The sequence below is a fragment of the Platichthys flesus genome, chromosome 6 (genome assembly GCF_949316205.1).
Source record: "Platichthys flesus chromosome 6, fPlaFle2.1, whole genome shotgun sequence".
NCBI lineage: Eukaryota > Metazoa > Chordata > Actinopteri > Pleuronectiformes > Pleuronectidae > Platichthys > Platichthys flesus.
In genome coordinates this window covers 9,733,715-9,749,377 of record NC_084950.1, presented here as the reverse complement: position 1 = coordinate 9,749,377, position 15,663 = coordinate 9,733,715, and the positions used below count along the sequence as shown (strand labels likewise).

At 45.2% G+C, this 15,663-nt stretch overlaps 1 protein-coding gene across 2 annotated transcripts in view; it reads left to right on the top strand.

Moving 5' to 3' along the window:
* Window positions 1-14,961: 14,961 nt before the first annotated feature.
* The window catches only part of LOC133955675 (genetic suppressor element 1-like), a 37,531-nt gene continuing 36,829 nt past the window's right edge, over window positions 14,962-15,663 (top strand). For both annotated transcript variants that reach the window (XM_062390637.1, XM_062390636.1), the window contains exon 1: window positions 14,962-15,377. In XM_062390637.1, coding sequence (XP_062246621.1) covers window positions 15,341-15,377 — 37 coding nt within the window. In that variant the 5' untranslated portion in view covers window positions 14,962-15,340. The remainder of the gene's footprint in view (window positions 15,378-15,663) is intronic.

Below are 15,663 nucleotides of genomic sequence, written 5' to 3'. Positions count from 1 at the left end.
AATTTCTCCATTGTTGGCTCATCTCTCTCATCTCATCTCATCTCATCTCATCTCATCTCATCTCATCTCATCTCATCTCATCTCATCTCATCTCATCTCATCTCATCTCATCTCATCTCATCTCATCTTATCTTAGCTTATCTTACATGAGACCACCAGTAAACGGATGTTGGCGACCACCAGCGGTTGTTACGGACACATGTTCAATTACCTTAGCGTCAACAGGACGTTTGAGACAGGTATGTCTCAAACATCTTAGGGCCCAGTTTCTTTTATGGTCGGGCTCAGAGCTCATCTGTGGATTCTGAGCCTTCCGATAGTGGATGTTGCAATAACATCCATGCAGCCAACCTCCACCGGGGCGAACTATACCTCTCCAGGCGCATAGTTCCGCAATCTCCCGTAGAATGACGCTGCATGATGCAAAAGATCAGCAGCATAAATATTTTAGTGTAGTAACGTCTCCAGAGAAAACTGTCTTGGCTGTGTTTGTTCCCTGTGGAGAAGATTGAGAGCAGGAGTAATGTAATTATATTTTCACAGACTACAGACAACCGGAGAGGCTGCCTCCTCCTCCCCCTCCTCCTCCCCCTCCTCCTCCTCCTCCTCCTCTTCCTCCTGATCAGATGGAAACAGTCTCTGAAAATGAAAATACTAGATCCACTCACACATGCACATCATCAGCCGAGAGAGAGAGAGAGAGAGAGAGAGAGAGAGAGAGAGAGAGAGAGAGAGAGAGAGAGAGAGAGAGAGAGAGAGAGAGAGAGAGAGAGAGAGAGAGAGAGAGAGAGAGAGAGAGAGAGAGAGAGAGAGAGAGAGAGAGAGAGAGAGAGAGAGAGAGAGAGAGAGAGAGAGAGAGAGAGAGAGAGAGAGAGAGAGAGAGAGAGAGAGAGAGACGGTCACCTCCGGCCACTCTGAAGACTCACACTGAGTTCTTTACAGTGACAGGAGAGGCACAGTGGCTCCGGGTCACGGATGCTCACACAGAGCAACGGACTGGTTACACATTAACAGCCATCAAAAACCTACACACAGTAAGAGCTACACAACTGTGCACAATAAAATGCCCGAGACATTTTCTGTGTAGGAACAAGAAAACACACATGTAAACATTTAGCTGCTTCAGTTTCAGGGTCTTTTTGTGCTCGCTGCCGTACACACCAGCGCTAATGTTGTTAATATCACACATTTCACTGATATATCAAACTGTCACCTTGGATCAATATTCCATTTGTGACGCGTATGTTTCTGTTTTTGATTTACAGGGTGTCTGCTATGAGTTCGTTCAGCAGGACCAACAAGAGTTTATTGTAGTTAACTTCCTGGATACTGCTAGAAATGCTGGAGCCCGGACAACAGCTCACTCAGGACCCTGGAATTTCGAATCTCTACAACTTCTGACATTTCTCAGGGATCGTGTGAAGCTCTGGTTCTCTGAACCGTTTTGCACCACAGAGGTCACCCACACTTCACCAGCCATTTTACACCTCGTATACAGTGTGGCTCTCTGGAGCTTTTTATTTCAGAGCTGTTGCAAGGACTCAAACAGACCGAAAATACACACAGAGGAAAACTGCATAACAATCCAGGATTTTGATAGGAATCACAAATTGAATATACCTGCTGAACATTCTTCCATCAGGACAAATGAATGAAGTATGAATTACCTTTTTAGTATGTATATATTAACTAATGCTGTTTAAACAAAATCAAGGATCAGACCAATCTGCAGAAATGTTAATCAGGTTTAAGTTGCAGTTATTTAAAATTCCAGACTTTAAATACTATATTTAAACTTATATTCATGCATATAAAATGATAAACGTCTCATTATTAACTGTTATATCGGATTTAGGAGCCAAAAGTCCATGCAGTCATTAATTCAAATGAATAATAATCACATAGATTCTCTAAAATGAGGTTGTGTCAAGCTTCATTTGCTGAAGTAAAGGAGCCCTTCTCCGAACATTTACATCTTCTGTCACAGCTTCCCACAGCAGTACATTCTGTTGTGTTTTTGAAAATCTCCAACTGGCGGCATGACTTATGACTCACAAGATCCAGACGAGTGGAGGAAACGGTTTGAGTCTTGAGATACTCTCTCCTCGGGATGGTCACTGCCTGCTCTGAGAGAACTGATATGAACCCACCACCTCTATGAAGAGCAGATTGAGTGCTCGGATTTCAAAACATCCCCAAAATTTGAATTTCAATGCCCTCTCCTCTCTCCTCTTTATTATCTGCTCTGCGTCAACGCCAGCTGACATGTGCAGACGCCACATCAGTCAACCCCCTGTGGGAGGTCTGGGTCCTCAGAACTCTCCTGTCTGGTCTTTATGAACATGCTGTGATTTAAGGATGTTACAAAAAAAATATGCTGTGTTATTTTACAATAATATTTGGAGGAGCAGTTACTTCTGAAATATTATCTTAAACTTCATGCACCTGAAATGAAGGATATTACTTTGGAGAGAATACCAGGAAGCATGGGGAGTAGAAGAAGGTTCTGAACCCTGACACAGGTAAATATCACAGAGAAACTCCTGGTGTTTTCCTATTGTCACATTCACAGGACATGATCTTAGTATATGATTTTAAAATGTTAGATTATTTTTTTAATCAGTTTATGGTGGTTGTAAAGCAGGATGTGGGATATTTTATGAGGCTTTACAAAATTTTGAATATTTAGGGCCTGACAGAGGCAGTACAGACGTGAGGCCCTATTGAATTGTTAGGATTATTATTATTATTTTTCAGTCAAATGAATTTGCTTTTGAGGGCTTTAACATACTCAAATTCTTACCAAAATTTGCAGAAAATTCGAATGTGGTGAAAATGTACGTATTCTGGAGGAATTTTCAATGGGCGTGGCAAAAAGGGTCAACGGTGCCCCCTGAGAGCCCTTGAACACTTTCACATCACACACAAATATAAAGGCGTATCACGACTAGACAAACAAAAAAGTTTTAGGTGCAATTGGAAAAATGCAACAGGAAGCCTGCTATTTTGCATTTAGTGGCAATTTTGGCCATATTCCACATTTTTACTTTAGGGTACTAGACTTCATTCTTCTTTTATCTGAGCCTTTTTTTTTTTCATTATCCCTTTTTTTATTTTATATTAGAGATACTTTCATTTTGTAAGGAAGCTGTAAAGTGAAGGTGAAACATTTAACAAGCTGACATTTTTTGTGTGTGTGTCAGTATCATGGGTCGGTCAAAGAAGATTTAACAGATTATGGGCTCCGCTCTTTTCTCTGTGGTCGACAATTTAAATAACTGGTCGTTTTAGTCCTTCTGTTTTATCTCTGTTCAGCTCTGTGATCTCAGGCCCACGTCTGGCCAGCAGAGGGCAGTGCTGATTTGACAAAACAATGCATACAATCAAAAGGAGCGCCACACACACAATTTCCATTTCAAACACTCCTTTGCACACAACACAAAATGTCAACCAAAAAGTAAAAAATACATACTTGTAAGTCTCTGCTCTGCAAAGGGAAGAGGCTCAATCGGCAGAATCTGAGAGGTTTGATGAAGGGTCATAAGACGGAGACAAGAGGAGGTTTGGTGTTGAAGGTGGAGGAAGAGGAGGAGGAGGAGAGGAAAACTAAAGACAGAGGGAGGGAAAGTGAGGGATGGTGATTCCCCTCTCGGCCTCCCCTGTGGCTGGACTTGTATCTGCTAATGACCCTGTCTGCTGGCTCACACAGACAGATGGTGAATTAACTCCAATTAGCCCACTCTCACCAGATCTTCTCTGACAGCTCAACACACACACACACACACACACACACACACACACACACACACACACACACACACACACAGACACACAAACACGGGACTATACAATAAATAATTTGGAAACACTCCAGCTGTTTACGTTTGTTTATCTTAGATTTTTCAGAAAATTAATGTGTAGATAGCTGTTTCATCTCTTTTTGAAAATAGGAGCATCCCAACTTACTTGTGATCTGAGTAAAATTCTAGCATAAACATTTTGGTTATAAAAAAGATTTGGTCAAACTGTCTTTGATATAAATTGAATACAATATAAAAAATCATTTAAAATGTGAATATCATTTTATAACAGAGTCATTGAATGCAGATATATATATTAGAAAAAACTGCAGAATAATAAAAACTGTTGAGTCATGAGTTTAGCATATGCACTGTTTCTCATGCTTTTTCAGACACACACACACACTCACACACACACACACACACACACACACACACACACACACACACTTTTGCTCAGTTACTACTGTGTGACTGTGACCTCCTGTCACTGTGTTCAGAGTTAGTGAGTTATAACCAGTCATCATTCATACAGTGCACAGTGTGTGAGTGACTGAACTCACATGACATGTCAAACAGAGCGTGGTGTGTGTTGTGTCTCCACAGAGCTGTGTGTCAGTGTGATTGTCACACACAGGACACAAATGCATTTCTTAAAATGTATCACGCTGAGGAGAATATGTCTCTTACGGGACACTGCTCAGTCACTGTGTGTGTGTGTGTGTGTGTGTGTGTGTGTGTGTGTGTGTGTTTAACAGGTGTCGTCCCTGCTGCTGAGAGAGCTCCATCTGGGGGTGTGCTTGTGCAGCGACCTCTAACCTCATCTGTAAAAATGGGGTCGACAGGTGCTGCACGCAGGGCCAAAGGTCAGGAGGTCGGCTACTACGTTGTCAGATACAATGACATTATTAAACACAGAGGGAAAACGAACACCCGTAGTGCAGCAGCATGGCAGTACGAGTCCACGTGCCTTTGGTCTGTGAGGTCTGCACGTCAGGTTTGTGAGGTAAACCTGTGTTTGTGTGTGTGTGTGAGCAGAGTGGGAGTAATCCCTTTAAAGCTCTTTAGCTCTTCTGATCCATACTTCAGAGCATGGGGCCAGAATGGACAGCAGCTGTCTGTGAAGGATGTGTGACCCCGGGCAGCACAGAGGACAGAGGGAGAGTCTTAACGCCGCCTGACCCCTGACCTCATAGAACGACACACACCCTGTTTACTGTAGAGTATGGATTAAATTAGACTCCCATCACTGTGTGCAATCCCTCCAACTCTCTCCTGCGTGTGTGTGTGTGTGTGTTTGTGTGTGTGGTTGTGTGTGTGTGCAGTCCTCCTGTCGGCATGACACTGAAGTGAAGAGACAAAGTGTCACCGAACCATTGTATCAAGAGAGAAAGGGAGTGAGAGGGCGCTGCAGACAGAGAGAGAAGGAGAGATGGAAGGAAGAGACAATCGTGACAAATGAGTAATGATGAGCGAGATGTGGGCTGAGGTGTAGAGGCGTTGACATGCGAGTGTGTGAGTGACTGCACTGAAAGGAGAGAGGGAGGATGAAGATGGAGGGATGAGTTTAGGTGATATGCAGAGGAGTGAAAGAAGGGAGACTGCGATCATCCACATCCAGAGCTGTAAGATGATTCAGTTCTTTTCCTTTACAGCCTATGTCTCATCTTTATAGATTTGGCCTATCTGCTGCATATGATGGCATCGATAACATTGTGCTTAACAAAGTAACGGCTGCGATCCAGAGGCACAGTGACGCCGCCTCGACTCAGACCAACAGAGGAAAGAAAAGTGCAGATAGGCCCTGTAGAGAAAAGGAGCAGGTGAATGGAAGAAGAGATGCTGGTGATGCTGACTCCAATAACAACAAGCTCGGTCCTATCTGAAGAAGGAAAACATGGCGGAGACACTTGGACAGGAAATGACAGAGAACAACAGAGTTACATGTGACACCGATGGTATAAAGAGAAGAGAATAATAGGATTCTCATGAGGTGAGGAGAAAAATCATTTCCTCTAGAGTTAACGTGTCCTGTGATGCCACACAGAGAAGAGGGAGATTACAGTTTTTCTCATTCGCTTTGGCTCAAATTCTTGAATGGGGATTAATTATTAATCAAAACAACATTTTAAAACCTCTGATCATTTAGTTTGTTGTCAGACATGCATATATATACCATTAATATACATGCAGGGGTGGATCCAGGGGTGGGGGCCCTGATCTGATTGGCCCCTGAAGGGCCCCTGTCCTGTTAGTATAGTCTCAGCCACTGTGATGGAGAAAAACTGTAAAAAGGGAAAAGAAAGCGTTGGATTCTGAAAGCAACTCAGGACACAACTCAGTATCCTGTCTATTTCTTGACCTTTGACCTGGGATCCTGTTTCTCCGTGTGCTCTGCTTCAGTGAACCTGTGCGCTTCATTAACGCAGCTCAGTGAAATACAAACATGCAGAAAAATGGTCTTAAAGACATGCAGTGGCACATATGCACACACACACAGACACACACACTCAGTCATCAAGCCTCCTCTCCTCTCCTCCCTCGGCGTGTTGCGTAGCTTGTGAACTCGCAGTTACAACACAGTGCCTTGTTTTTATGCTGCATAAATTGATGTGTTATCCTTTTTTTTTTTAACCCCCCCCATGCATCTCTGCTCCACTTGTGTGTATTTTACCAACACTGCACTGTTGCTGTTGCTGTTGTTGCTGTGGTGTTCTGCCTCCCCTCCCTCACCTCCTCTCCTCCTCCTCTTCCTCCTCCTCCTCTTCCCCCCCTCCTCTCTTCATTTGCTTCCCTCTGGGGCTGATGTGATTTAGGGCCGTGCTTGAAGAATGAAGACCTGGCTAATATCTGCCCGTTATTGATGCGAGCCGTAACTCTCACCTCCGCACTCCACAGGCGGACGGAGAGGGAGAGACAGAGGGCTGCTGCTCTGGGAAGGAGGCGAGGAAACAGCGGAGAGATAATACCAGCAGATTGATGGCTTTTCTCTGTGTTGTTTCAGACTTCAGACCGAGCACGTTTCTCATGGAGCCCTGTTAAACTAGAAGTGCCCAAACAGTCCCCGCTATGAAACCACATTTAAATTCCCTGGATCTGGATTTTTATTTGGATCTGCACCAAATTACACACCCTCATAAATATCAGTCCCCTAAACATGCCCGGTTGTTTTCATCAAGATCCATAAATTATTCCCTCAGAAAATAATGACGATGCTTAAAAGGGGATCCTATCTCGCAATGTGGGCAAAAGCGGTAAAGCTTCCTGGTTCGGCCCCCTGATCCGGATCCACACCAAAATGTAATAGTCTCTTAATTGACCTGTGTCCAATCTTTCCAACAAGTTTAGTGGAAAGTAGTTTTTGTGTAGCGCTGCTGACAAACAAATAAACAAACAAACAAATGGACAGGGGTGCAGACAATGTCCATTTTATAATAATATAGAGATTTGAATTTTCCATACTGTCTCTTCCACCCTGCGGCTGCCCCCCCCCCCCTCCCCCCCCGGCTCCTTCCATCTGTACATTATGTAGATGTCAATAATTTAGCGCAGGATTCAAGAGCTCGGCGCTTAACAACAGGTTATGGTCTTTGCTATAAAAGCCATAAAATATGCATTTGTGAATAAAATATGATTCTGTCTCTTTCAAAGCAGAAGGAACCTGTCAAGATTGCTATTTGCTTTCTGACAATATCGCAGTGAAGTGACAGTTCAAAAGCTGGGGGTTTGTCTTTATCTTGGCAGGTTTTCAATCTTTGCTCTATTTCTGCACACCGCGCCGCATTATTTTGTATCCATTGTTTTGTAGCTCGTCTTTCATCTCCAGGGCTTTGTTGTTCTCACACTCTCTTTGCCGTCTCCCGCGCTCTCTCCCCCTCTTACGTCGTGACTTCTTTCTTTTTCTCTTTTCTTTTTTCCAGTCTCCTCTGGTGTTGTACAGTAACAGTGGAGGCACATGAACAGCTCACACATTCCACTCTAACTGCCCCTGAAAACCTCCAATCACCGGCCTCATAAAACCACCTCAGCTCTAAATACACTGGGACTTCCTTCTGCTGCTTCCCATTTTCTCCTGCCGTCCTATCTCCCCACTGCTGTTCACCTTACCCACCACCACCGCCGCCACCACCCCCCCCCCCAGCCTCCCCCGCCTTACCCCCCACACCCCGCACCCCCACAGGCCAGAAGATGGTTTCTTTGTTCCTGACATCTGTTTTGTTGGGTGATTAATTGAGATGAGCATGTGGGGTGAAGGCCTGTAGAGGGGGAGATCAGACCCCCCAGGTAATGTGCATGTGTGTGTGTGTGTGCGGACGATGTGTGTGTGTGTGTGTGTGTCTGTGTGTTGCCAGCTTCAATAATCCTTGATCTGGCTAGTTAGCTCCAAACTGCCTGGTTCTCCCTCCCGAGTCATGCGCGAGGAAACATTTGAATATCTGTTATCTTAATAAGATGTTGATAAAAACAGCTTTGCCTCGACAGTAAAATCTCCCCTCTGTTCTTTCCTGTGTTTTAATTCGGCAGCGTGAGATGTTAAGTGACAGTTGACTGACAAGTGACGACACCAGCTGCACACACACACCAGTATCCCAGATACCCCGGAGGGCAAAGCGTTGATTTGCAGGTAACTACCCGCACGCATCACTCCAACACATCTGTCATATTTTTATAAAGTGGCTGTAAGGATGGGCATATCTCTGCTAAGAAAAATAAATTAAAAATATGGAGGGGAACACAATATTAAGAGAGTTAACTTGAAAATGAAAGTGTAATCAATCAATAGTTATAATTGTCCACATATATGTGTGTAGAAATATAAATGACAAATGCAATAATCCAATTTTCATTTTCACCGAGTTGTGTGGGAATCCTATGATCGTATTAAAATAAAAATAGAAAACATTTTTTTACATTTAATTTTCAGACGTCTTAGTCACTGTATGGTCAGAAATATTCAAATGTTAGTTCAAATTGAAAATTAGAATGCCCTACAACCAATCTGACGTGATTTGTTATTTGCTCGAGCAATGGTCTGGTCACAATTTAAACCCAAAAAGCAATTTTCCAACAGTTTGAAAATAAAAATAGGATTTGACGTTTCATTTTCAAAGACTTAACCTGCTATTTACTCCAAAAATATCAAAATGCCTATGATTAAAAATGTGCCTGCAGTCTATTGAATTTACATGTCATTACCTTCTTTTGGTGTCAAAATGAAAATGAAAATGAAAATGCGCCTCTTTCATCATGTCGTTCATTATCTGTGCGGAGAATTTACAATTATAGTATCAGAACCAATTCTACTCCACCTGCGTCCACCACTCATACTACCAATGTCACCAGTTTGACTGCAATGCATGATCTTAATCTAAAACCACTGTATGTCTTACCTCTCATTCTGCCTTTACGATTATTTTACCATTTTCATTTTTTATTTATGTGGTCAGAGGACACCAATAAGTATATGTAAAAATGAAAATTTGACTTTTGCCTTTTAGTTTCTATTCAAACAATAAATTAACACATATATTGAGAATAATGCTGCTGTTGTGGAATCAGATTGTCCATATTCCAGTTTATATTATCATTTTAATCTGTTGTATAAAATATGATATTTATCATTGCAACCAAAATGGAGGTAAGGTATTATTTTACCTCTTCATGAAACTTGAAGAGGTAAAATAATACTTACCTCTTCATGAACCTTTAGTCTTCAACACCTGTCCCTCTATTTATTTATATTAGTTATGATTCATAATTTTTCAGTCACATGACTAATGTGTTTGCAAAGAGTCATACACAAAAGATGAATACCGTATGTAACACTGTAAATACCGTCTGTTTAGCAATCAGAGCATTTCGCAGATTTCTAATCAGACGTCAGTATTCTTTCTCTTCCTGTGTCTCTGTTCTCACAGAAAAGAATCAGATGTGAGTCAAAGTTGTATTATTGGTGTAATTTAGAGAAAATGATTTAAATAAAAACCAGCACACACAGACTGACTGTCTGTGTCCGAGGGAGTGATTTATGATCCTGTGAAGTCCTACAGCATCAGACGCAGGTTTGGAGGTCACAGAGCCAGAGGTCAGATGTCAGAGGTCAACTCAGTGCTCGGGGAAATGTGCTGAGAGAAGTTCACAAGTTTCCTCGGGACATAGATAGATGGATGGATAGAAGACTGAGTGTCACAGCAGGCTAATTTCCCACTCAGTATGTGTGTCGCCGTGCTCGCAAACTTGCATCACAGATGGAGAGGGAGAGAGGGAGAGAGGGAGAGAGAGAGAGAGAGAGAGAGAAAGAGAGATAGAGAAAGAGAGAGAGAGTGTGTTTGAAGGTGGAGAAGTACAGTGAAGCCCTGTGGCTCAGGCCCATTAACAGTCGTGATTTATGCTGCTCTACATGCTGTGGTGGGACGGCGTCAGCCTAGTGTGTGTGTCTGTGTGTGTGTGTGAGTGTGTGTGTGCTGATTCAGGGCTTCAGCAGGCCACACTGTCATAATACATGTCTATGAGAGCATGCATGAATGGCGTGTTTGGGATAGCTCCGTGGCGAGACAGGCACCAGACAGCCTGAGTCCAGAGTTTAGCTTGGGGGCTGAAATTAGTTTTTTTTTGGTGGTGGTGGTGACGTGTGGTTGTGTTTGTGTGCGTGTGTGTGTGTCTCTGTGTGTCTCTGTGTGTGTTTGTGTTCATTCTCCTCAATTTCATCCTCATCCTCATTTGCGTGCTCACACATGGAGACTCGTGTATATGCCAGCACACACCACACAGGCAAAGACACACAGACCAAACCACGCAGGCTAAATCTCCCAAAAGCCTCAATGCGCTTCCACTTGAGGGAGTTATTAGTGAACGTCTGAGGCCGTGTCATACGTCTGGAGGAGAGGAGACAGTCCTGTGACTGTGCTCTGCCTCCTGCATCATTTCGGAGGGTTTCTATAACGGACTAATGCCGGTGGTTCTTCTGGGTTTCACGTCCCGGCAATTTAAACTTATTTTTCTTGGGGTCACAGTGAACCCATCAGTGTCCAATTAAATCCCCGAGGGTGTGGAAGACACCCAGGAGCTGATGAAGAGCGAGGAGCGGAGGAATGATGAGGAGGATCGGTTGTAAGAAGCCTACTCGGGTTTTTCACGTACAATATGTGACAATTAACTTTGATCCACGCCGTGCAAACCCCTCCCCCATCCCATCCCCCCCTACCACCCATCCCTTTATCTATCTCCCCCCCACCACTTCATCCTCTGGTCTCCCCATCCTTGATTCGTCGCCTTTTAATCTTTTTCGCTCCCTCTCTGCGATGACACCCGTCCTCTGTCGTCTCTTTGAGCGTCTTTCCTGAGTGTCTTCAGGAATGACAAATATATTTACTGTTACGCGCACACAAACACGCACACATACACACACACACACACACACACTCACACACACAGACACCCGTGCTATGTGAGTAGATACAGAGTGACTGGGTAATGAGGCTCACTCACTAGGGGTCAGTGACCCCTGAGACGGGGAGGGAGGGAGGGAGGCTAAGGGAGACGAGAAAACAAGAGGGGAAGGAAAAAGTGGGAATAACAACAAGATGGAAGAGGGATTTCTCTCACTTTTCTCCTCCATCTCTCCCCCCGTTTTTCTTCACATCCCTGGGTTCTGTGTCAGCAGTTGGAGGGCTGCACTAACGGGGGGGAGAGAGGCGGGAAGTAGCAGAGAGAGAAAAATATTTAAGTGCTGATGGCAGCCCCTGGTTGCTGCTGGGACCCGGGTGTCAGCTCTTATTCTGCCACAGCATGCCTCTGACAGGCAAATGATAGAGAGAGGGAGCCAGGGGGGGGGGGGGGGTGCTGCTTCTTCTTCTTCTTCTGCTTCTTCTGCTTCTTCTGCTTCTTCTGCTTCATCTTCTCGTGTCTTGTCTGCCGGAGAACAGATCTAGAGCTCCAACAAGGAAAAGGGAGGCGCAGTGGGACGGGTACACGGCTGTCATTATATTGACCACATCTCAAAACTGTCTCCCTTCCCTTCTTCACATCATCCCTCCCTTGCTCCCCACCCTCCCTCCGTCAGTGTCTGGTGATAGATTGAGTTATACTGCTCCCTCGGTGACAGGAATTCCCTCACGTTTCCACGGCAATGAGGTCAGAGGTGGACGCTCGTTATTGGCTGTTGTCTGTAATCATCGCACATCGTGCTGCGTGTGTGTTTGGAACCTCCTCCCTCTCCTCTCTCGACCTCGCTGACCCCTGCTCCGCTCAGTAGAGTGTGACCCCCGGGGGCCAAAGGGGTCCCGGCTGTCTCGACCTGGAGGTCAGGGGTGTTTACAGAGTGTGTTGATGGGTGTGTTTGTGTATGTGCAGGGGTATGCGTCGCAGGAAAGTGAACAAATAAGAGTTTTATCGGATTCCAATTGCAAGAAACTGACAAGAAATAACAAAATATTGACTTCACACACCCACACCCACACAAACACACATACACACACAAACATGCACACACGCACCCCCCCCACACACACACACACTTTTCCCCTGCCACTACTTCCCTCTCCTCCTCACCCCCCCACACAACCACTTCTCCATCCTCTTTGCTGTTTCCTTGGTATTCTTTATCTCCACTCCCCAGTCTGCCCTCACTGTCAGTTTGTGGTTGGCTGATGTTTCACAACTGTTCTCACAGCTGTTGATCAGTGTGTATGTGTGTGTGTGTGTTTTCATGTGTGTGTGTGTGTGTGTGTCTGTGAGTTTGTGTGAGTGACAGTTTGCACCCTGGCTTGCATTCCTAATGTGCATCCCTGCACGTGTTTACCCGTGTGTGTTTGCGACCATATAGGTGTCTATAACATCCGTTTGTGTACGTGTGTGTGTGTGTGTTTTTTTTTGTGCTGTATACAGTGTGTACTACAGCAGTCTCTCTTCATTGATTCAGTGGTGACAGACGGGGTTATAGATAGTTCTTTGAGACCCTTGCGATCAATCTTATCACCGAGCAAGCTCCCTCCTCACAACTCACAGAGGAGAGAGGTAAAGAAAAAAAGAGAAGAGATGCATTGAAGAGAAAAGAGATAAATATTGAAGGGGCAAGGAGGAAAACAAAAAGGAGAGGAAAATGGGAAAAGAGGGGTGAAATAACTGAGACGGCAACAAATACGCCTTTTGAATAACAGGCCTGTGTCCATTTACATTCTTCTACTCGTGTGCATGTGCAACGAAGCAGACGCTGCGTGGCTGTGAGGCTGCGTGCACCATATGTGTGTGAGAGAGAGGAAGTGACAGAGAGAAATGAAGGCTACCGTGTGGAGATGGAGACAGTGATAGAGCAGCCATGTTCCTGCAGCCCGCCACGGACACACACGCTGAAAACCACAAGCGGCAAAGAGACGCCCCAAAACGGCACCGTTGACATTATACCACCTCGGAGCAGGAGCACCACATAACCACCTCAAATAATTGCTCCTAATGGCAGATCATTCCCCTGTGATGCAGCTTGGTTAGATGATGAACGTGTGTGTGTGTGTGTGTGTGTGTGTTTGTGTGTGTGTGTGGGTTTTTGTGTGTGGGGGGGCAGTGGTTATAGCTCTAAGAATTGGGTCTCGGTGACAGAAGATGGGATGTTAGCTCGCCAAGAGTGGACAGTAATTGATGGAAAGCTCGGCTAATGCGATGTGTCAGACATATGAGGCCTGTCTAATCAATAGGAGCATGTGACCGGTTTGGGGGCTCTGTGTGTGTGTGTCTGTGTGTGTGTGTGTGTGTGGGGGGGGTGATACAGTTATGCTGGTCACATCACAGTATGCACCAGCGTGTCTGCGATCCAAAGCTGAAGACTTTTTTTTCAGGACCGGAGGCTGAAAAAGAGGAAAATAAAAGGAGATCTGAATGAGGCAGATGCTTAAGGGCAGGTTTTAACCCCACCCACTCACCCATCACACAAACACACACCCACACACACACAGCCACACACACACACACACGCTTACCTCTCTCCCTTACTCTCCCTTCCTCTCTCTCTCCCATGATGAATCAGCTGTCACTCAGGCACCAGTCCAATCTACTGATAATGAGAACTGCATCAACACCCTCTCGCTCTCTTTCTCCCTCCTTCAGTCATTCAATCTCTTTCTTCTCTCTCTGTCTGTCTCTCTCTCTCTCTCTCTCTCTCTCTCTCACGCACACACACATGTTGTCATACATATCTTTTGGGGACATTACATTAAAGCTGGGATCAGGTACTCTGGATTTCCTCCTGGAGCTTTACGTTGTAATGAGTGAGCAAAAATCGATGTATGCAAAATGGACGTAACCGACATGTGCATTTTTGCCACCGAATTTCTACGTCATGTCCTGCCTCCTATATGCTTTACCCAGGCAGCATCCCTCGCCTACATGTCCTAGAGATGTTCCTGTTGTTGTGAACGGATCTGACCCAGACAATCTCCTGCTGCGTTCGTTATATGTGAAACACAATGTCCGGAAAACGCCTGGACCCAATTTTCCAGACAATTTAAAGACCCAGACCTTAAGAAATGGCCCCTACTTGGTTAACCCTAACCCAAACCATTGGTTAACCAACCCCTAAACATAACCAATGACCTTAACTGAGGACAGAAAAGCTATGTGGACTTTAGTCTGAAATTTGGTCCATAATGTACTCAATGACTCAATCACACACACACACACACAGAGACACACACACACACAGACACGTGGTGTGTCACACTCACACAAACTCATTCATCTCTCCCTCTCTCATCCGTCTTATGATTCTCCTCCCCTCTTCTTTTCCCTTCCTCTAACCCCCCTCTTTTCTCCGCCTGCTTGCCTGCCTCTTCCTCCTCCTCTCTCCTGCTCCTCTCTCCTCCTCCTCTTGTGTGCACGCTGAGCTGAGCAGTCGGTGGTGGGACTGAGGCAAAGGAGGGAGGATAAAGCAAGAATAGAGACAGTGAAGAGAACAGAGGCAGAGAAAACAGATCATTATACAGCAAACGAGCAAGAGGCCGCTGAATGAATAACAAGGAAAGGATTACAAAGCCCAGGACTGAAAAAAAAAGAAGAGAGGACGCCGGCTGGAGACTCTCCTCTCTCTCTCTCTCTCCTCTCTCTCTTCCTTTCTCTCACTCCCTCCCCCTCTCTCTATCCTTCTTGTCACCCTCCCAACTCTCAGAGGCTCTTCCTCCCTCACTGCCTCCCAACTCTCTCTGTTTCGTTCTCTTCTTCTCCTTCCTCCTCCTCCTCCTCCTCCTCTTCTTTTTTTCTGCTTTCCTCTCATCACTCCACCTGTCTCCGCTCTGCACGGGTTCAGAGGAGGGGAGGGAGGTAGACAGTGGCTGACCTCTTCCCTCCTCCTCCCTCCTCACACCCGCAGGGCCCAGAGAGGGAGAGGGAGAGAGAGAGAGAGAAAGCTGGAGCAGGGGGCAGTCTGATGACTTGCACCAACAACGAGCTCCTTAACCCGGCTGACCACAGCTCGATCCCCCTGCCCACCGGCTCCCAGCCCCCTGTCACCCACACTGCTCCTGTTTGAGTCTGTGGAGCAGGGATCTGGGACCATGTTTGGATTAAAGACGCCACACTTCTACCTCCCAGGTAAGGACCGTTTCTATTCATCAGTGTTTCTTGTGTTTGTGTGTGGGCAGTCCTCTGTGGACAGCTCTGTGCTGCTATTCCTCTCACACTGTGACAGATGTGGGCTGGTCACATGACTGCAGAGTGAGTTTCAGTCTCTTCAGTCCAACACATAATTAATAGCTTCAGTGATGTCACATTGATTTACTGTCATCTGCAGGTAAAGAGAGTTACTCTGTGTTCCTGTAACAGTCGTGGAAACTGTAGCCACTGTGTAATATATATATATATATTTTTAAATTAATGA